The 20,807-nt window shown below is 39.8% G+C and overlaps 1 protein-coding gene and 1 long non-coding RNA gene across 3 annotated transcripts in view; one reads left to right on the top strand and one right to left on the bottom strand.

Annotated features, from left to right (window-relative positions):
- The window catches only part of LOC135323410 (uncharacterized), a 35,267-nt gene that overhangs the window by 3,402 nt on the left and 11,058 nt on the right, over positions 1-20,807 (top strand). The window contains exon 2 of the long non-coding RNA XR_010385003.1: positions 14,374-14,427. This is a non-coding gene — a long non-coding RNA (uncharacterized LOC135323410). The remainder of the gene's footprint in view (positions 1-14,373; positions 14,428-20,807) is intronic.
- On the bottom strand, positions 399-12,919 carry SPO11 (SPO11 initiator of meiotic double strand breaks). Of its 2 annotated transcripts, XM_010991601.3 has the most exons (13): positions 12,768-12,898; positions 10,796-10,909; positions 9,427-9,515; positions 8,947-9,013; positions 8,606-8,714; positions 8,040-8,123; positions 7,294-7,330; positions 6,831-6,940; positions 4,914-5,013; positions 4,585-4,622; positions 3,596-3,672; positions 1,340-1,451; positions 756-928 (listed from the first exon to the last, which is right to left on the bottom strand). In XM_010991601.3, exons 1-13 carry the CDS (start codon positions 12,896-12,898, stop codon positions 809-811), a joined length of 1,188 nt encoding a protein of 395 aa, XP_010989903.1. In that variant the 3' UTR covers positions 756-808. The 2 variants fall into 2 exon arrangements, with proteins under 2 accessions (XP_010989904.1, XP_010989903.1); XM_010991602.3 differs by lacking the exon at positions 10,796-10,909 and having other exon boundaries at positions 399-928; positions 12,768-12,919.

Below are 20,807 nucleotides of genomic sequence, written 5' to 3' on the forward strand. Positions count from 1 at the left end.
AAGTTTAAAAGTAGAGAATAAAATCGTAAAACTCATCTCTGGAAAAGATAGGTTTATGAGGGGAAAAGATCACATCTTTATTATTATAGAAGGGCCTTATTAAAATTAGAGGCTTCTATAAATCTTAAAATTGAACAAGTTCTTTGCTCTATAAACCTAGAATAAAGAAGAATTCAGGTGACTTGAATTTCAGTGAGACCTGATAAAACCCTGGGGAAAATTTTCAAATAAGTATATTATTAATAAAAAAGCATGCTCAAAATAAAAAATTAAGCATTGAAGACTATATCAATGCAAATGTTTATTCTCAATAAACATTACTAATTTCACAAGTGAATGAATGAGGTATGACCCCTACACAATGAAGGCAAAGGAAAATGTAAGAAGAAACTGCTGGACATTTGCAACCTCTCAAATTTGGGTTATTATTTTTGTTACTAGTAATATACTACATGCCTTAACATTAGTTGTATTGTAAGAAGTAAATAAAATATTTCTGTAGACTTTGATGATATGTGTAAAATATTTTTTCAAATAAAATTTAAAGTCAAAATAACATATATTCTTTCATAGTTTACTTTTTAGAACATAAGATAGAAATCAGTCCCTATAGAGAAAGATAAAATAAAGCCTTGTAGAGAAAATTAGAGAACAGCATTTTTTTGACAAAAAGTACAATCGATGGAAAATTATTTTATTTGACCTCTATAAAATTAAGAATATATGTTCTTTTCACATAAGTATCTACTACTGAAAACAAAATTAATGAAAAGCATCTTGCAATCACAAGGTATATTCTGATATATTTTTATATCCATCCTCCAAATTTTAGTTTGTTAGGTAAGTACACTCTGGAAAGATAATCTGATGATAGGAAGGTCAAAGCTTGAATTTCTGCCTTCATTTTAGAGTCTCCCATTATTTCCATCTGTCAGTGAAAGTAAAATATAGTCATACCAGAGTCTTCTGCTGGAGTTCTGTCAGAATATTCTAGAGCTGCTACAGCTAAAAATATCAGTATGGATGCCTTCAGTAATTAGGAGTGGTCTGGGGACTTTATAATTTCCTTCTCTTTTTCCCCCATGAACTATGACACAGCCTTAGACAATAGGCATATAACTGTGATGAAGATAAAACTAAATCAGCTCCATCCCACTGATCTTATCTATCAGTATTCATAATTCAGTGTTTCAGTGACCATTTACAGCCAAAGAGCCACGTTGGTTGTTGGTTACACAAAATCTCAAAAAGGATATTTTCAAAATACTATGTAAATAGCCACTACTGAAGTAAAAGACAACAAAACATATTAACACTTGAATTTATAAAAGAAACATACTTCTTTTCTCCAAAATGGTTGGCAAGTAACATAAGGTCTCTTCAGGATACTGTCAAGTTTCATTTGGTCCCGTTTTGTCATTGGAATTAAAGTACTTTTAGGTATATTTAACCTGGAAAAAAACAGATGAAAAAAATCAGTGAAAAAAAGCGCTCCTGTAACTTTAAGGTCACATATATTTCATTTGTATATATTGCACAACTTCAAGAAACTCAGAAATAACAGATGAGAAAATTAGTACAGATCTACTTTCAAATCCAGAGTTTGAGGGATCTGGTATGTCTTAGACCAGCAAGTGTTCAAGATCATAGTAGAAGTCTGTTTTAAGTTGTTGTTTTCTTTCACATCACACTCAGCGGATGATGACAGAAAGATAGACACTGGTTATGCAACAAACGCCGACAGCACTAATAACATGTGTATCAACACCGAGGCAGCGCCAGAGCCCTGCAGGCTAGAAGTGGTGAGCACCTGTGTGTGTGGCCAGCAGCGAGATTCACTGTGGGATTTTAGGTTCCACTAAAAACTCAATTCTCTGTAATTCATTAAGAATTTTCTAGGCCAAGGAAATTAGTCAATCACTTTTCACTTAGGCACTCATGCGTGCTCACACACATACACACATCTGTCTAGTTTTAAATTTTTAAAAAGTAGACTGTAATTTTATCTTGGTATGTGTTTTAAAAATAGAGCATGAGAGGTCCAGGATTTATGCTGTGGACAGCTTTTTGAAGTCACAAATCCCGGATTTCCTAGGAGAGCTCCAGTTTCAAATAGTCTTTTTCAGTTTCCCCATAATTATGACCGTTTGCCAGTGGCAGCTCCTGGATAGGGTGACAATTTGATGGAAAGGGAGGACTAAAGGATTTACCTCAAGGCCATGTTTGTGTAGCCATCCTACTGTTTTTTCTTTGACTGTCCCCTTATTTAGAGTGGCTTTTGAGAGCACTGATGGAATTTATGAGATACAGCTAGAGTTTCTTCCAGTTCTCTACCTTAATAAAATCCTCTGTTCTAAATTTTTGTTAGAAACGATCTTCCTACAAATAGATCACCCCTAAGGGATTCCGACCATGACACATACGCTAAATTGAACAAAACTTTGAGTCACTAAAGTGTAAATATTCAAAAATCAAAAATTGAATGTTTTCTTTATGTCTTCATTTTGTAAGAAGCAGAGATCACCCCAAACCTGTTCGTGTTCCATATTTAGAAAATGAGCACCTGTCACCAAGGTTTGCTCACTGCTTAAATCCAGTATGTTTAATTTTCACTGGCCAATTAAAACAATAAAATATTTTAAAATATCACATTAGCAGAGATGATAAAGTGATAACGTCCTATGCTGAGGGACAGGTGGGCTTTTACTCTCCAGGGAAAACAAAATAATTAACCTACCCAGAGGGCAGTCAAAGCCTTAAAAATGTGCATACCCTTTGACCCAGCAATTCTGGGAATTCAGCCTATGGGACTAATTAAAGATGCAGGCAAAGATTTAGTTACAAGAGGGTCAGACAAAGCATTATCAGAACAGAAATTTGGAAACTACCCAAATGTCCAACAAGGAGGGATTGACTGAATAAACACATTCAGAATTGGAACTCAGTAGTAGAAAAAATTCAAATGAGGTCATGAGAACGTGTTTATTAAAAAGGAAAATCAATAGCATTGTGTTGTATAAGAAAAGCAGGTTACAAAAGAAAGTATGATCCCATTCTTTTGGAAAAAGTTATGGCAATGTGCAGCAAATAATCTATACGGGTAAAGCTGTTCATATGTAGGTGACTTTTATTACTTAATGATATTTTTTTCTATAATGAACATATATACATTAACATTGACAAAGTTTAGGTTCCCCAATTTGAAGTAATCTTAAAATGAGATTTTTAATGAAATAAAAAAATTAAATCTATGATAAAATTGATTCATATGACAAATGATGGTGTCAATGATTACTATTTCAATGTCTTGATACTAAGTATTAAAAAAATTACTAAATAATTTGACCATAAAGGTAAAACAAAAAATGTCTTCTAGCTTAGTTGAAAGTTCAATTAACCAAATACATTTAAGTCTTTTACTCACTGAAAGAGAAGTATTGATTAAATTTAATTCATAATTATATAATCCTGAGTCATTGTGAACAATGTAAGTAAAAAACGTTAAGAGCTTTCCCTGGTCATGACTTCTGAGGCGACTGTTACATATCACAATGAGTTATCATGTAAAATATCCTTGTTCTGCCAACTGTCTAACCTTTTGATATCAGACGGCAGGAGACCAAGCCATCTAATAGCTGGAACCGTGAGGTTATGGGCTTCAAAAGACATAGCCTAAAAGAAAGAGCAGAAGTACTTTAGCCAAGGCAGAGAACTAGCATACCTGTCTTTAAAGCAATTCTTAAACTTACTGAAAAGGACTAGTATGAAAGACTTCAGACCCCCAGAGCCCACAAAAGCAACAAAGTCACCAGGAGCTTAGCTAAACTGGACTTTCAGTGAAGGTTGTAAAACTGCTCTGTAGTATTTCTGTATTGATTTCCTGTAAAGTAAAACTACAAAGGAACCTCTCTGACCTGCATTTGTTGTTGTGATTCCATACCTTAACACTTTGCTCCACCATCCTTTTCATCTGCCCTAAACACATACATCAGGGACAAAGTGTATGCTAGTGGTTCCCAAACTTTTATCATGCATCAGAATCCCTTGGAGGGGCCCCCCCTTAGAAGGCTCAGGAGGTCTTGATGGGGATTGAGTTTTGCTTTTCTAACAAGTTCCCAGTTGGTGCTGATGCTGCAGATCCGGGACCACATTTTGAGAACCACTGATGTATGGTAGTTGCAGTCTTTGGTGATGAAATTTGGTGGTCTTTTCATTTCTCCTTATGGTTGGAATTCGTAAAGTCAGAATTCAAGGCTATATATAATTTTCAGGGTATACCTGGTGATCAGACAATGTTATTATGCTGAGGGCCCACAGTTACTTCAGCAGGCCAGGAGAGTGGAGGATAATTAATGCCTTTTGCCCACAGGTAATCTCGCTCTGTCAACTGCAGTCACACTGGTCATGCTGGAAGCTGGAATCATAGCCTCCAAAACAGAGTGGCCCTAGGCTAGGACAGTAGCTTCCCTGATACATTTTGGGGGCCTTCAGTGTACTAGGGGCTGATAAGTAAATGCAGAAATCACTCCAATGAATATAAAACATCTCAATAGTGAAAAGGACAAAATATTTTTCTTTACTTACCATAGACCCGTACTTATAGATGCACATAATTTCTATGCCTGTTAAAAGAAAGTTAACTTTAAAATTAGTTCTCTTGAATATTACAGGTTAGATAATTATATCTAACAAGTGCAATTTTTATTTTTGTGGACATTAGCAATGAAAAATGTATGATTCAGGTTACCATGGCAAAAACAACAACAGATTGCCTCAAATGATTAGAATCATTAATTTTAATCTAATAATCACATTCTTTTCAAACACTTTATGAAAGTATTCTATGAGCAGAAAAACACTACAAGTTTGATTTAATTATGACTATTGTTTCAAATAGTCCAACAATAAATTACCATGTGGATCAGCATCTACAAGACTGAAAACAGGAATGTGAAATGTGTCCCACAGCTTCTTGACTAGAAGTCTTGTGTTCAGATCGGGTACTCCCTTTCCCTAAAAGCAAGATTGAAATCATGCATTTTAACTTCAGTAGAATGAAACTGATAAAATCCTATCCGTATTTTATTAATAACTTAAAAGTGAGACCCCCTCACCTTAAGTTTCAGGTGGTAGAAGACTGATGTTGGCTGTGAAAAAATGTACAATATATACAACAGGGTAAAAAAGCCCACATAGCTCCATAACTTTGACTTAATTAGCCTAGTCCTAGGAAATAATCCTAAGGAAGTATTTCAGCAGAAATAGAAATAATAAAAATCTGACATGCATAAAGCTGTCCACTGCAGTGTTATTTAAAATGACAAAAACTACTGTAAATGGCCAAAATATCTAACAGCAGGGACATGGAGAGGCAGCACAGCACATGTGCCAGTTGGCCATCTGTATGTCTTCTCTGGAGAAATGTCTATTTAGGTCTTCTCATTTTCTGATTGGATTGTTTGGTTTTTGTTATTGAGTTATATGAGCTGTTTGTATATTTTGGAAATTAAGCCCTTGTCGGCTGCTTCATTTGCCAATATTTTCTCCCAGTCCATAGATTGTCTTTTTGTTTTGTTTATGGTTTCCTTCACTGTGCAAAAAAGTTTGATTAGGTCCCATTTGTTTATTTTTGCTTTTGCTTCTATTGCTTTGGGAGACTGTCCTAAGAAAACACTGGGAAAAGACAAATGAACTTATTTATAAAACAGAAACAGACTCACAGACATAGAAAACAAACTTATGGTTACCGGGGGGAAAGGGGTCGGAAGGGATAAATTGGGAGTTCAAGATTTGCAGATACTGACTGGTATATATAAAATAGATAAACAAGTTTATACTGTATAGCACAGGGAACTATATTTGATATCTTGCAGTAGCTTATGGTGAAAAAGAATATCAAAACGAATATATGCATATTCATTGTGCGGTACACCAGAAACTGACACATTGTAAACTGACTATACTTCAATTAAAAAACAGGAAAAAAAAAAAGAAAACATTGATACCATTTATGTCAGAGAACGTTTTGCCTATAGTCTCTTCCAGGAGTTTTATGATGTCGTATCTTATATTTACGTCTTTAAGCCATTTTTATTTTTGTGCATCATACTTATTGTTAATCTAGTAAGCCAAAAGAATTGTAAGTCGATGAGCTTTTTTTTCCTTCAAAGAACTAGGTTTTTATACTGATCTATAAAAGTGGAAGAAGGCCAGGATGGGGGAAGGGAACCTGGTGCATTCTGTTACTGTCATCACTCCACTGACCCACACCCCAAGCTTCCTTTATTCTCAGCTCTTTCTTTCCCAGTCCAGCAGATGTCATTGGTCACCCCAGTTTTATGAACTCCTCTCACATTACTGCAGCAAGAAGCTCACCCTTTGCTATCTGATGCCTGTAGTTCTCTGTGTATCTCAACATATACTTCTGTATTCTTTGAACACTTATGTTAAAAAAAAAATACCTGCGTTACAAACCTGCATGGGGAAGAACAAGGAGCAACTCTGGTTCATTCAATCCTGCCCAAAGCCCTCGTTACCATATTATAGTCAAGATGAGTAGCCCCTGTGGGAATGGTGTGAGGGTGACACCGAGAGCCTGTGTAAACTCACCACGGTATTGGAAAATCGCTGGTGGTTAGGAATCAGGACCATCACCTTGATTTCAGTCAGATTTGAGATGTTTAAATAAACACTCTGGAAATTTCTGTTCTATAATCCCAAAGGATGCATCAGAATGCTGTCCAAGCTTATAAATGATGTTATAAACCCCTCTTATCAACCACCAAAGTACTGTATTAGTCTTGGAATTGTGGTAAAGGTAGATAATATACCGTAACCATGATGCACGGAGATATTTTGTTGCAAAAATTGTCATCTAGGAGTCGCTGAAATGTTGCGTCTTTTTCTACGATTAATAGAAATTTCGCATCTGTAATTAAATCTGTGAAGTTAAGGCTGATAAATTTATGGCAAGAGTATTTCACTTTAACCACCAACTAAGTAATGGTACCATACAAATCAATTCAAAAGCAACTATAGATATAGTATTTTCATTTTTACCTTCAAATATATGAAGGTAAAGAGATTTCCATTCATGCATAGTATTTTAGATACCTATCTCTCCTACTAGGTGGTGAGCTCCTAAAAGAATCCTAAAAAAGGGACCTCGATGTGTGCATCTTGTCCACTATAGGGTTTCGCTTGTTGGGTATACATTATGATGGCTTGATTTATCAAAGTAACGAATGAATGAACATTACAGAAGTTTAAATAGCTTTCCCACTCAAAGGATACTCCGAATTCCTTGAATATTAGATGACACAGGAACAGCCTAAGTTAACAAAACAAGACAGTTTTTATTTTTTAAAAAAGTGTAACTATATTTTAAAATTTATCACAAAAATCTCATACTTTCATTTTAAAAAATATGCCTGTTATCAGAGGTCTATGCTTTAGTTAGGAAAGAGCAGGACACAGATTTACTCTTCAGTAAGAAAACAGACACACGACCCTAACTACTTCCCAGCAGGTGAGAACTTCTTGGAAACTTCATAGATATGTAGCTTAAAAAGCAGAAACTGGTGAAGGAAAGACTGCCTTATGCACGATCTCTCAGGCAGCCTCCTTGTCCTTTCCAAACTGCTGTGCTAGTTTGCTACTGTGGGCTTTTACACACCAAAGCCTAGCAAATAGTTTAGTATTAAACATGTTAATTTCAGAACCAGAAGACTTTATGAGGATTACATAATAACCATGCTGACATGGTCAAGCCATACTCTACCTGAAAACAACAGTACATTTTAAAAAGGAATGTATATATTTATTTCAACATGACATTTCACAATTGGCATATTCTGAAACTATGCAATGTACAACCTCATAAAGCACATACCTAGTCATCCTTTGTTAACAAAACAAGACAGTTTTTATTTTAAAATCTTAAGCTCCAAACTGCATAGCAAAGCAATAAATAAAATGCATCTCAAAAACAAAGGATCTGAAATGGGGTTAAAGCATGTGAAAGCACTCATGATGCTTACTGTTGCACAGGTACAATTCACCTTGGTGCCATCTTCTTCGATATACCTTAAATTGCCAGCAATTAAACCTTTTGATGTAGATAGCTGAAAAAATGATAGACATATCTGAAACATTTTTCTCATGTTCATCTGCTGAATTATGTACATTTTAGCTTAGTTTGGAATTTAAGAAATGAAGGAGAAAATATGTAAGTGTATTTAGGAATGAAAAATATTTGATAATTCATCTGTTTTGAGTCATTTATCCAAGGGATTACATTGAGAACAGGTTATTTAAATTCATAGTGAGAAAAATATAGTGTCACAAATGTGAAAAGAAGGCAGAGATTACATTTATTTTTCTTACAATTAAAAAAACCATTTATTTATTTATTTAATTTATTTTTTGAGGGGGGAGATAATTACGTTTATTTGTTTATTTTTAGAGGAAGTACTGGGGATTGAACTCAGGACCCTGTGCATGCTAAGCATGTGCTCTAGCATTTGAGCTGTATTTTCCCCACTTCTTACACTTTTTTAAATACAAACATTTTGTCTTAAAATGTTTTGTATTAAATGGTACTTACTATATGTAGACTCCTCCTCGGCACTTTTAACATACAGGAAATATCATTGATAATATTGTCCACAACAGTCTGGTTACCAAAGAGTTGGCTGTCAGTGTAATATATGTCTCTATGAAAATTTTAAAAATATATATTTTAATTAGACATATTCTCTTTGAATATGACAAGTATTGGAGTATTAATTGAAGAAAGCTTTAACTGGATGAAAACAACATACAAACAAAGTAACTCATTTTCCAAAGTCTAGTTTTATGTAACTTTTCAAAACATATAATGAAAGTTAATCCCAATAAATCTCACACTGTATTTTAAAGCATAATTTATTAGAACAATGTACTTACCTTTTGGTTGCGTAAGTGTTGCTCTGTACTAATTTATAAATCGTGGACAGTATTTTAAGAATTAGTGCTGGAAAATAAGATGCAACAAACAAGTTACTCATTTCTCTTACTAATTCAAAACATACTGCTATCAAGGATTTTAACTGTTCCCAGTTACTTTCCATAACATTACAAAAATTATCTTTCCAAAATAGAAGTATTAAGTACTGAAATAATAATTGCCTGAAGAATCAGATAAAATTAAATGCTCTATGTACAGCAAAATTGAAAGAATACTTTGCCACTGAATCATGTACCTTGAAAATGTATTTTGGAATAATAATTTACTACCACGTTTATTGACAATGCAAAAATCTGTAAGTTTAATACAAGGTGGTCTATTAAAGAATAAGTAAAATTATTTAGCTAGGAGCAACTAAAACCCAGAAGGTAACCAAAATTATTTATTTTACTACAAAAAGCTAAGAAAGATTAATTTACCAAAATTCTTAACTGATTTTGGTGAATCGCTCTTGATTTTTCTTGTGGTACAATGAGATATCATGTGAAGACCCACAGAATCTTCAAACCTGTTATTTTGTTTAAAACAAAGGACTAAAATAAAAAAGAATTGACTTCTGAACATCAAACAGTATACACTTAATGTCCCCTTCTGAACATTGTTTAAATCCATATTTCTTCTCCATGTAAGCACTGAAGTTTTAGGATAACCTTGTTTATAAACTTGGATAATTCCAGGTGGTAATTAGATAATTTGCTTTGCAACATACAGGAGCACTAAAAGAGTTTAAAATAAATCAATTAAATACCTTTGATTATGATGTGTGAGTGTGTGTGTGTGTGTGTGTGTGTGTGTATTTCTTTCCTGGGAGGACATTTATGGTATGTGAACTATTTTCAAATAGTTCACAGTAAGTATTTTGCTCACTTTATTTATTTAATATTTTACTCAATTTAACAAGTTTTAGAACATTTTATTTAATTCGCGTCTAAAAATTACATTGAATGAAACAATTATTCTAGGTTGTTAAACTGAACTGCCAAGCCTGTCCTAAAGGTGGCAGAAGGCACCAGGCAAACAGGCCAGGTTGACAGCTTGTCTCAAGGCTTAGTGAAACCCATCTTGCAAAATATGATTCAAAAGTTTATAGCTATATTAATTATATTTATTATAAAAGAATACTTAGTCACTAAGGAGCCTCAAAATTACTTAAATTATATTTCTATAACTCTTATGGAGGACTGTTCTTATAATGTTTTTTATTATTTAGTGGAAAGTGCCTATAGGTTGAGGATCTGAAAGAAACAAACTATATACCTAGGTTCTAGGACTTTGATAAAGCTGTTTGCTGATTTTACCCTCTTGGACACGTGACTTCTCAGGGGGAGATCTTGTTAGGAGAAAGAGCCACTGAAATGTGCTCTATGTTCAAGGTACATTTATTTTGGTCTCAATATTAGGATTGGTTGTAGCTCCCCTGAGCAAGTGGTTTGCTTTTGCAGTGTAGATGAGAATTCCACTGGTGATATTCTGCTCTGAGTGCTTGAAAGCTTAGATCCAAGCCTGGAGCCTATTTTTAGCAGGACTTTATCATATGCATTTTGAATTCTAAGCTCTTTTGGTGCTCCATTTTTTGTTCCTAGCATTGTTTTCCCTTTGCCTTATCTTTCACACCTACTTCTAGTTTATATAACCTGCCTGTATGGTATGTATTTTGTAAACGGCCTTAAATCCTTTTTGGCAGGGTAAAGGCAATAAAAAGAATGAAATCCAACTAGAACTCTAACTCAGATAAATTCAAATAATGACACAGATACTTCATTAAAAAAAAACACACAAAATGCCCACTTTATATTTTCCCAGCTTGATCTGTTGTCTATTGTGAATGCAGGTGCTTCATTTCTTGCCAAGCTTGTGATTACGTCTTGGATAATATTTTCTATAGATGCAAGAACCTCAGAACTGAAACAATAAATATACCATGATTCAATCTTAATTCTAAACTACACTTTTACAATATGCAACATTTCCCCAGATCAACATTAAAGTAACTTTTTATTTCGTTGGGTGCTTTTTAAGACTAGGTGATCTATGTCAATAATATTCTTTATCACTGAATTCTGACATCAGTAATGCTTAAAACAACAACCATATTTATAGTGGTCACAGAGAAATTTCATTTGCTTGTTATTTTACCTCTCAGTTACCCATTGAAGTAATATCTCCCTCTTTGATTAATAACTAGACGATATAATTTATATTTTTATCCACTCTTCCCATCAACGTACTTTAAATACAAACTCATTGACTTGAAATAGTACTGATAACTGTTTTAATTAAAATTGATGTAATACTGGCTTTGGATTTATTTCCCCAAAATGCAATGCAAAACAGATTTCAAAAGAAACACTTTTTGCTGTGGCATATTACCCAAATTGATCTTATGCTTTAAATCAGCCCCTTCGAATTTTAGTGATACAAAAAGAAAAAAGTTTAATCACTACCATAAAAAGACTTGGCAACTACTACGCCACTTTACAGAAAATTACTAAGACTTGGCCCAGTTTTCTGTCAGCTGACTTTTAATTTCACAAGCCATCAGCGTCAAAAAATGTTGTTCAGTTATAAATACCATAATATTGCCTAGGAAGGGAAATCAAGTTAAATCTAGGAAATGCACAAAATACAGTGTTCTAATTTCCACAAACTTCAGAACTTCTATTGAAAATGCATGTATCAGGAAACAAATTTCAAAACACTCAATATTTTCTAATATTGAAAGGCAAAACTGACTCAAATATCTCATTCATTTTTCCAGTTTGGGTAAAAAGGTTACAAAACAGTAATACTGTGACCAACTTTAGAACTATCAGATTTATGTCTGAAATGTAAACAAGGGGCTTCCACTCCCTCCTTTCCTTCAACCTCCTAAATTCTCCCTCAAACTAAATCCTTTCTGTAAAAATTTCTTTGTGGGTTTTTGTTCTTACAGTAGTTGATTTGGGCTTAAAAATATAAGACAGTAATTTGTTTAAGTGAAAAACTTTGCAGATCAAGAAAGCAAAACGACAGAGCATTTTAAGGAAAAGTGGTGAATAATGTAAACATATTTTCTGCAGTTAACTCCAAGTTGGGTAGCAGGAAAATCTCTGTAATTGATTTTATCAGCACCACACTCTGTGCTAACCCACTAACTGCTTTAAGTGATTTAAAGAAATGTACATTCTCTTCATTTTCAAGTCAAAACCCCACTGTCTTACTATAAACCTCTTAAAAATGTGTTGACTTCCTTGCTCATCTTGATAAAACACACTTATTGAGTGAGCACTCACAGCATTCATTTTCCCTCACTTTTTCTTCCAAAAAGAAGAAAAAAACAAACAAACCTGAAAGCTTCTTAATGTAAATTTTTACACACATACGAAAAAAAATTTTTTTAAACAAACACAAAGCCAAAACTGTTCCCCAAACTCCCCAAACTGGGTCTCAGGAAACCTGTGAACCCAGCTGTGGGACGCTCCCAGAACATTCTAGAAGACACGAGGGATCCGTCAACAGGGTTTTTGAGTTCAAAGTAAGAGCTAACAGCAGAAAAAAGGGGGGCGCTAAACAAGGGCCTTTCTGGGGGCTCAGGGCTGGCGGGCCACCCAGGCCCCTCCAGCGGCCTGGACGCCGGGAGGCGCCCTGCCCCATCCCCCAGACCGGGGAGCTGGGCAGAGCGCCCAGCATTTCCCCACAGAGCACCTCAAGCCCGGCCTGGCCCAGGAACGTCCTCGCTTTCCAACTCCCGGGCGTGTGCGCCCCAGAGAAGCCCTTATACCTCGACGCCAGGCGCGTCCCCTCGTGCGCGGGCTCCCCGCCCCCTCTCCTCAGGGTGGCCAGCAGGGAAGCCCTGTGCTGGTCCAAAACCTCGAAGAACGAGGCCTCAGGACCGCTGGGCGCAAAGGCCATGAGGACCTACAGCAATGAAAATCTTGGGGGGCAGGAACTCTGGTTCCGCCCGAAATCGCTCTTCCCTGAGGCCACAAGCACTTCTGGCCGGGTTGGGGTTGGGGGAGCGCTTTTCCCGCGCTTTCTGGAGGGGGCGGGCTGCGCATGCGCACTCCTCGCCCCTGGAGGCTGGGCTGGAGCGACGCAGGCGCATAGTGCCTCTATTGAGTGAGGTGCGCATGCGCAGGGCTCTCAAATGCAATCCCAAGTAGGAGGCAAAGTGATGGGCTGCTGTCTGGATTGCTCCTGGCAAGCAACGGGGACCAGCATCGGGGACTAGTAGGGTATGCTTGGGATGTGGGACCTAGATTTGGGAATTTGAAATGCTATCATGTCACTTAAATTTTTTTTTTACTTTGTTTTATTTTTTATTTTTTGGCTATTTAGGCAAAATAGTACTAGCGGTTTTTCACTGAGGGAACTAGTTATGTCTGTCCAGCTGTGTGCCAGGTACAGTTCTAGGCACTGGGTTCAGCTGAGCATCAAGGCAGACAAAATTCCTGCTCTTATGAACTAGTTAGTTGAGGCCTTAAAAGCCCATTTCACTCAGCCTCTCTCTTTTAATTCTCATAACCACTCCAAGAATCTCCTAATATGATGACGGTGATTTTTCAGGAGAGGAGAAAGTGAGGTCCACAAGCTCAGGCAGGCCTGGGTTAACATCCCAGCCCCGTCACTTTGTTGGCCTGCCAGATTAAGCAAATTAAAATACCCGACACTCAGTTAAAATTGAATTTCAGATAAATAGTGAATACTTTTTTTAAGGATAACTAGGTCCCATGTAACCTTTGGGATTTACTTTTACTGAAAAATTATTTCATTGTTAATCTGAAATCCAAATTTAACTGAACGTTCAGTATTTTAAGGTTGCTGGACCACATCCTCCCCTTGCAGATTTGGTGAGCTGAGCCTTTCCCTCTATTCTCTTCCGGAGCAGAAGATAGGGATTCTGGAGCCTCAGGGAAGGAGTCCTGGGTCTGGGGGACAGTGGCCTTGAGAGAGAGAGGACAGTGGGCAGAGGCCCTGGAGCAAGGTGTCAGCAGAGTCACCTGACAGCAGGCCCACTCCAGAGAACTGTTTTGTTCCCTCAGTTCCTGGTTATTGGATAGTTTTGAAACAGAAACTGCTTTCCCGTCATAAATAATGAACCCCCTCTGTTGGTACTGATAATAACGACCGCCTGTGCCAAGCGCTGTGCTGAGGGCCTCCTTATAATCATCACAAGTACTTCGTCACTGCCTACCCTGCCCTAGACAGTTGTCTACTGAGGATGCATCTGTGAACAAGGCCGGCAGAGTCCTTGCCCTTAGGGAACTTACAGCCTAGGGGGAGGGGGGATTTGCGAAGAAATAGGTGAACACTTAAATGATTAAACTGGCAGAGGCACTTAAGTCAACAAGTCTAAGCAGTAAAACTGATGATCCCGTTTTTCACAGGTGAAGAAACTGGGGCTTGGAGAGGTTGAGCAGTTTGTGCAGGATTGCACTGGGGTAAGTGGCAGAGATGGAAGTTGCATCTGGACTCCAGAGGACCTCAAGCGCTAGGTTATGAGGCACCACTGAGGTCTGGCTGGGAATGTGTCAGAATTTTGTGGGGGCTTCTTTGGTGATGGAATTACCTTCCAGCCTCGGTTTTCTCATCTTTCAGATGAAGGCATTGCTGCAGGTGGGTTCTCAATGAGACACAAGCAAATAAAAGGCCTTTGAAGGGAGAGGCCAAGTCAATGTCACCGTTGAGGCTTTTCTGCTGGGAGGTGCCTCTCTCCTGGGACTAGAACCATCTGTCCACTTGTCTCTGTCTCTCACGAGGCAGACCCTTCGGTATCTTATGGTGCTGCGCTCGTCCAGGAGCCACGGCCTCACTAGACCTGACATGAAATGAAAGGTCCTGATCTGGGTGGGGTCCCAGGGAGAGGATCAAAACAATGAAGGGAACAAACCCATAATAAAGCTGGCATTCCTGCAGAGAGAAACCACAAGGTGCAGACTTGAAAGGGCCTCCTGGGGTTCCCACTGTGCAGACCATGGAGGAGGCGTCGGCCCTCCTTCCAGGCGGCTGCAGCTCTGCCTTGAGGTATCCACCTCCACTCAGGTAGCTGGCCTGCCCGCCCGCACCACCTCCACATCAAAGCTGACTGTCCCAGCGCCCGGCCTGAGCGGAAACCAGAAAAACAGTTTCCATCTCTAGCAACAGATTGCAGAAGAAGCTGGCAGATGCCACGTTGCAGGGCAGTCCGGGTACCAAGTTCTTTCTTCCTGCTGGCCAGCTGGGCTCAGCACAGAGATGGGGAGGGGGGGCTCCCAAAAGTGCCTTCAGGCTGCTGTCAGTTGGGAAAATGAGAAGCTTTTTCCAAACCTTCTGTGTGGGTCTTTCCCCCGAGCTCAAACTGTCACTCAGAAACTTGTTTGAGTAGAATTTAGTGAAGAAACCTAATGGTTCTTAATTTTTATATAAATGAACTCAGACCAAAGCTACAAGGTTGAAATTTTTGTTGCTGTTTTTTTTTAAGGACCCTACCTGTATAACTGCATCAGAATTCCCTCCCTCCCGCCCCTCCGCCCCTCCGCCCCCCGTGTTTGTGTTTTGGGTTGGTTTACACTTGCGCCTGTCCAGTTTTCAGTTTTCCCCCTTTACCTTCTCTCCTCACCTGCAGGACCTTCCTCCTTTTTAAAAAATACACCTCTGACAAGTTTGAAAAAAACAGCAACTTGTTTGAGGACCAGAACCTCCATGAGGGTTGGAAAGAGCGTTGTTTAAATTAGGTGCAAGGATCATTTCCATTCTGACGCCCCCCAAAAGGGAAAGGAGGTAAGGGCGGGGAGGCCCTTGCAGGGAGCCAGATGGGAGAGGCTACTGTGCTTGTCACATTTAAATAAGGTGGGGTTTGTTTTGGTTTTCTTTTGTTTTTTAGCAAACATGAAAAAAAATTTAACATATTGTAGACTCTTGAGAAGAAAAGAGTGGAGAAAATGCTATAATAATTTCTTTGCTTCTTGGGACTTTGTAAGGTGTTTAGTATGTGTGTGTGTTTTTTTTACCTTTTAAAAAACTAAGAAGGATACATGCTTCCATAAAATATTTACATAATTCAGAAGATATGGAATAAAAAGGAAAGAAACCTCCTGCCCCTGCAACCCCTCACCGCCCCCCTTCCTTGTGTCCTGCTCTGGATTCTGCGATCCTTCCGACCCTGGAATTTTTCCTTCTTGCCCCAGGGCCTTTGCACTTGCTCTTCCCTTAACAGCTTGGAATGCTTTGTCCTTTTTTTCTCTCCGTGCTCTCTGCCCTCCCTCCCTAAATCCAGCCTGGCTAATGCCCCTGGATCCTTCAGATCTGGTCTGGACATCTCCCTGCACTGCCTCCAAGTCTTGACCCCTGGTTTCCCCCGCACCCTTTCTTCACATGCCTGCCTTCCTCTCCCCAGGGGAGCAGGGCCTGAGCTCCACCAGTGCCCCCAGTCCCACTGTGCCTGGCCCATAGAAGGAACTCAGCTGTGTTTGTTGAATGAATGAATGACTCCCTGCAGGGTTATCTCTGTTATCTCTGTAGTATTTCACCCCACTCATCTTTCTACAAATGCCCGAATAAGGATAGTTGTTTTATATGAATAAGACCGTACTCTGCATTCTTCTGGTATTGCTGCCACTGGTCATAATAGTCACTACCATCTTCAGACAGTCAGACACTGGGCCAAGCTCTCCACACGCAAAATCTCATTTACTCCCTCCCATTTTACAGGAGAGAAAGGAGCACAAAGTATATGTGAGCCTGTGCGTCATCTGACTGATGAGGGGAGGTTTGTTTTAGGGAGAGGGTACCGTGATCTGCTACCATAGACCCAATGCCAGCTTCCACGACTTGTCAGTCATGGCCAGACTTTTTCCATCTACACCCACCATCTTCCGCATTCTCATTCCAGGTTATTTAGAAGCAAATCCCAGGCATCATGTTATTTCATCTATAAATATTTGAACAAATACCTCTGAAAAATAAGGATGCTTTAAAAAATAACAATAATCCTGTTAGCATCCCAAAAACCAGCATTCACAGCTCGCCCTTTAAGATCACCAAATGTTCCACCGCTGTTGAAACTTCCCCAGTCATTTCATGAATTGTTTTCATAGTCTGTTCTTGTCAAAATGCAAACAAGGTGCTTCTGTGCGTGGCTGTTGGTTGATATGTCTCTTAAGACTTCTAAATTCTACAGATTTTTCTCTTTTCTTTCCTTGCCATTTATTTGTTGAAGACACCGAGTCCCTTGTCCCAGAGATTTTTGTGCAATTAAGAGTTTGTGGATTGCATCCCTGTGGTGTCATTTAACATGTTTTTCTGTCCCTGGTATTTCCTGTAAATTGGAGGTTAGATTTAGGGATTCGACTGTTTCTGGTTTGATTTTTAAAAAAATTTAATAGGTTGTTGGAAATATTTAGGACCTCCAGTGTGGCCTTCTAGGGCCCCTATGGCTGGGGCCTCCAGATTGAGAAGTTCCAAGTGAGCCTGAGCCTCTCATTAACAGAAGGAGAAGCCAAGGCCAGGAGACTTAGTCGTGCTCAGCAAAATTCCTGTGGAGTTCAAAATCCCTTCACAGAAGACCAACCTGGAGGAGGAACTCCGGGGAGAGCTTTAGAAGCTGCAGTCCCCTTGCAGTGCCTTGCGTTGTCCTGTGGCTTTGCAGGGAGGGTTCCCTCTCTGCTTGCTAGCACACAGGGTGGCCTATAGCCCAGCCTGACTCATCCTCTCTGCTTTTTAATTCTTTCCTCCTCACACCCCAAGTGGACTGCTAATCTCTCTCCTCCACCCCCATTGGTGGAACTGCTGAAGCTGGGACCTGGAGACACCAGGCCGCAGCTGCTTCCCAGCCCTGCTCCAGCGTCTAGGCCCTACCTCTTTGAAAAGTCAGCTGACACTAAGGAGAGACTTGGTTTAAGATGACTTTAAAATTTCTAAAGTAATTCTTGTCTTCCTTCTTTGCTGTTCCTTTTTCTTCTTTCATTGTTTGTTTTCTGTCTTAAAGACATCTTGGCAACCGGTTTTAGAGAGAGACTTTTTACAAAAGGCGAGAAGGCTTTGGTTCTCAGAGCCAAGGCGGTAGTACTCCTACGGCGTCTTCCCCTCCAGCCCCCAGTCTTGGCTGTCCAGGCACGCGCCGGAAGGGCTTCCTGGTTCACCTGTCGGCAGGTTCGTGATTCATCCAGCACAGAGACAAGCAGCTGTCTGGTACCCAGGCTCTTCTTGGCTTTGGAAATTCAATGAAGAAGATCACCAGGTGTCCACACACCCATTGCTGGCATTTTGGTAGGGAAGACAGATTGTAAGGGAAAAACCAAATACACATCATGAATTCAGTAACGGTGTGTTATAGGGGAAATGAATTCGGGTGTTAGATGAGTGAGAGGGTAGAAAACAGCAAAGAAGGCAGACAGAGGAACCCTGAATAATGAGAAAGAGCCAGCCTCAGGATGGAGGGAAGAGGGCGTGCAAGGGGCCTGCAGAGAGATGTGCCTGGAGAGTTTGAAGATCAGAGAGCAGGCCCCTGTTGTGGGGGTGCATGGGTACCAGAAGAGGGTAGGAGAGGAGGTGGGCAAGGCCAGATCCCTGGGGCCTGTCAGCCAGGGTGAGAAATTGGGACTTTATTCTAAGGCGGCGATCCTGCCTGGGTGACTGGTCCCCAGGAGCATTTGGCAGTGTTGGGAGGTGTTTTGGCTGTTCAGTCTGAGGAGAAGATGCTGTTGACATCCAGTGGGAAGAGGCCAAGGATGCTCTTAGACACCCGATAGGGCACAGGGCAGCCCCCGCAGCAGAGACTGAGCCAGTCCCAGAGGCTAACAGTGCCGTGGCTGAGAAAGCCTGGTCTAAAGACAGTAGGAGGCCACCGGGAGAGCTTGGAGCAAGGGAATGATGTCATCAGTATTAAGAAAGGAGAGTAAATTGCAGGGAGGGAGGGTGGAGACGATGAGACTGGGGAAAGGAATTGCATTTGTCCAGGTGAGAGGCGCTCCTAGACCAGGGTGCTGTCCTCGAAGCTGAAGAGAAGGCAGATATTTCGGGGTTCTTTTATTTAAGTAAGCCATGGTCAAACGCGTGGAAATGCTGTATACTGCATCAAGATACGCAGTCAAGCGTGAATCTCAGAGCAAGACTTGTTGGGTTGAAATCTTGGCTTTGTCGCTCACTGCATGTGTGATCTTAAGCAAGATTCTCAACCTCTCTGGTCCTCAGTTTCTTCATTTGTGAAATGAGGATAATAACAGTACCTACCTCATAGGGTTAGTAAGAGGAGGAAATTGGTTAATATGCGTAAATGAATTCGGGTGTGTCTGGCACATTGTGAAAACTCAAGCATTGTCTCTTATTAGAACATGTTCCTCTTAGTAGTGTCGCTGTGCAGATCTATAAATTCAGGGCTCTGAGAAGTCCTGCATCAACAGTCTTACTGAAGTTGTTCAGCCCACATCTGCCAAACTTCCTTTTTCATGACCTTTCCCCATGAGCACTCAGAAAACCGGAGAGCCTTAGAGCACATTTTAAAACCACTGTTATTGAGATAATAATTCACACATCATAAAATTCACCCTTTTAAAAGATACAATTCAAGGTTCTTACTATATTCACGGCATTGGGCAACCATTGTCCCTATCTAATTTTGGAGCATTTTTGTCCCTTTCCTGAGAAACCCTGCACACATTAGCAGTCACTCCTCTTCTTCCCTCCCCCTACCTCTGCAACCACTAATCTACTTGTTGCCTTTATAGAGTTGCCTATTCTGGACAATTCTTACAATGGACTTACACACTATGTGCCCTTTTGTGACTGACTGCTTTCACTCAACATGATGTGTTAAGGGTTCAGCCACATTGTGGCATGTATCTGTGCTTCATCCCTTTTTGTGGCCAAATATGATTGCATTATATAGACAGACCACATTTTATTTATCCAGTTATTAGTCAGTGGACACTTAAATTGTTTTCACTTTTATGAGTAACGCTGCTGTGAACATTCCTGTGGATGAATGCTGTGTGGTTGTATATTTTCATTTCTTTTGGGTGTATACCTGGGAGTAAATGGCTGGGTTGTGTGGTAGCTGTTCAGCATTTTGCAGGAGAGAGTGCTCTTGGAGATGCATTGATGCTGTCATTTTGCCATTTTCCTTCCTCCCCCTGCCTCCCTCCCTCTCCCTCCCTCTCCTCCCCACCATCCAGGGTCCAGGTCAGAACTTTGTCCCTTCCCAGCTGTGTGTGGTCTTGAATGTACACTTCTCTGAGCCTCCATTTTCTCATCTGTAAAATGGAGATAAAGATGAAACAAGGTTATTGATGTAACATCCTTACTCTTGAGCGTGGCGCTCAGTTGCAGCTGTATCCTTGCTAGGAGCATCTGTGAGTGTGCTTGGTGAGATCTTGTTGAAGTAAACGGTACATGTTGGTAGAGGTGGCAGACGTGATTGCAAGCAGTGTTGTGACCAGGTGTCCTGTACTTGCCTCCTGGAGGACACAGGACAGGCAATCTTCACCTCTGCAAGATTTTGCCGAATGAATCTCTAAGGTGATTGCATCGAAGTGTACTCCCAGTGGAAGTCCCTGTCACACCCATCCTTGCCTACCCTTCATAATGTCGGCATTTTTTACTTTTCGCCGATCTGACAGCATGAAACAGTGTTGCCTTAGGGTTTTGATCTGGGTGCCAGGCACATTACCTGGACTATTTCTCAGCACCCACAGTCACCCTTTGAAGCAGGTACTAATCTTCTTCCCGTGTTGCAGATGAAGAAACAGGCCTTGAGAGGCCAAGGGGCTGGCCCTTAGAACATGAACTCAGCTCTGATGTCTGGACTCTCGATCTTAGCTTTACTCTGCCTCCCATGGAGCCAGGG

Source organism: Camelus dromedarius, chromosome 18 (assembly GCF_036321535.1).
Source record: "Camelus dromedarius isolate mCamDro1 chromosome 18, mCamDro1.pat, whole genome shotgun sequence".
NCBI lineage: Eukaryota > Metazoa > Chordata > Mammalia > Artiodactyla > Camelidae > Camelus > Camelus dromedarius.

Bases quoted from the DNA above. Each gene is read 5' to 3' on its own strand.
- SPO11 (XM_010991601.3), bottom strand. From the start codon at position 12,898: ATGGCCTTTGCGCCCAGCGGTCCTGAGGCCTCGTTCTTCGAGGTTTTG. The intron at 9,516-10,795 runs GTGGGCATTTTG...ACAAAATAACAG, and splicing joins TCAAGCTGGGAAAATATAAA to GTTTGAAGATTCTGTGGGTC. The intron at 929-1,339 runs GTATGTTTCTTT...TTTCACTGACAG, and splicing joins AACCATTTTGGAGAAAAGAA to ATGGAAATAATGGGAGACTC.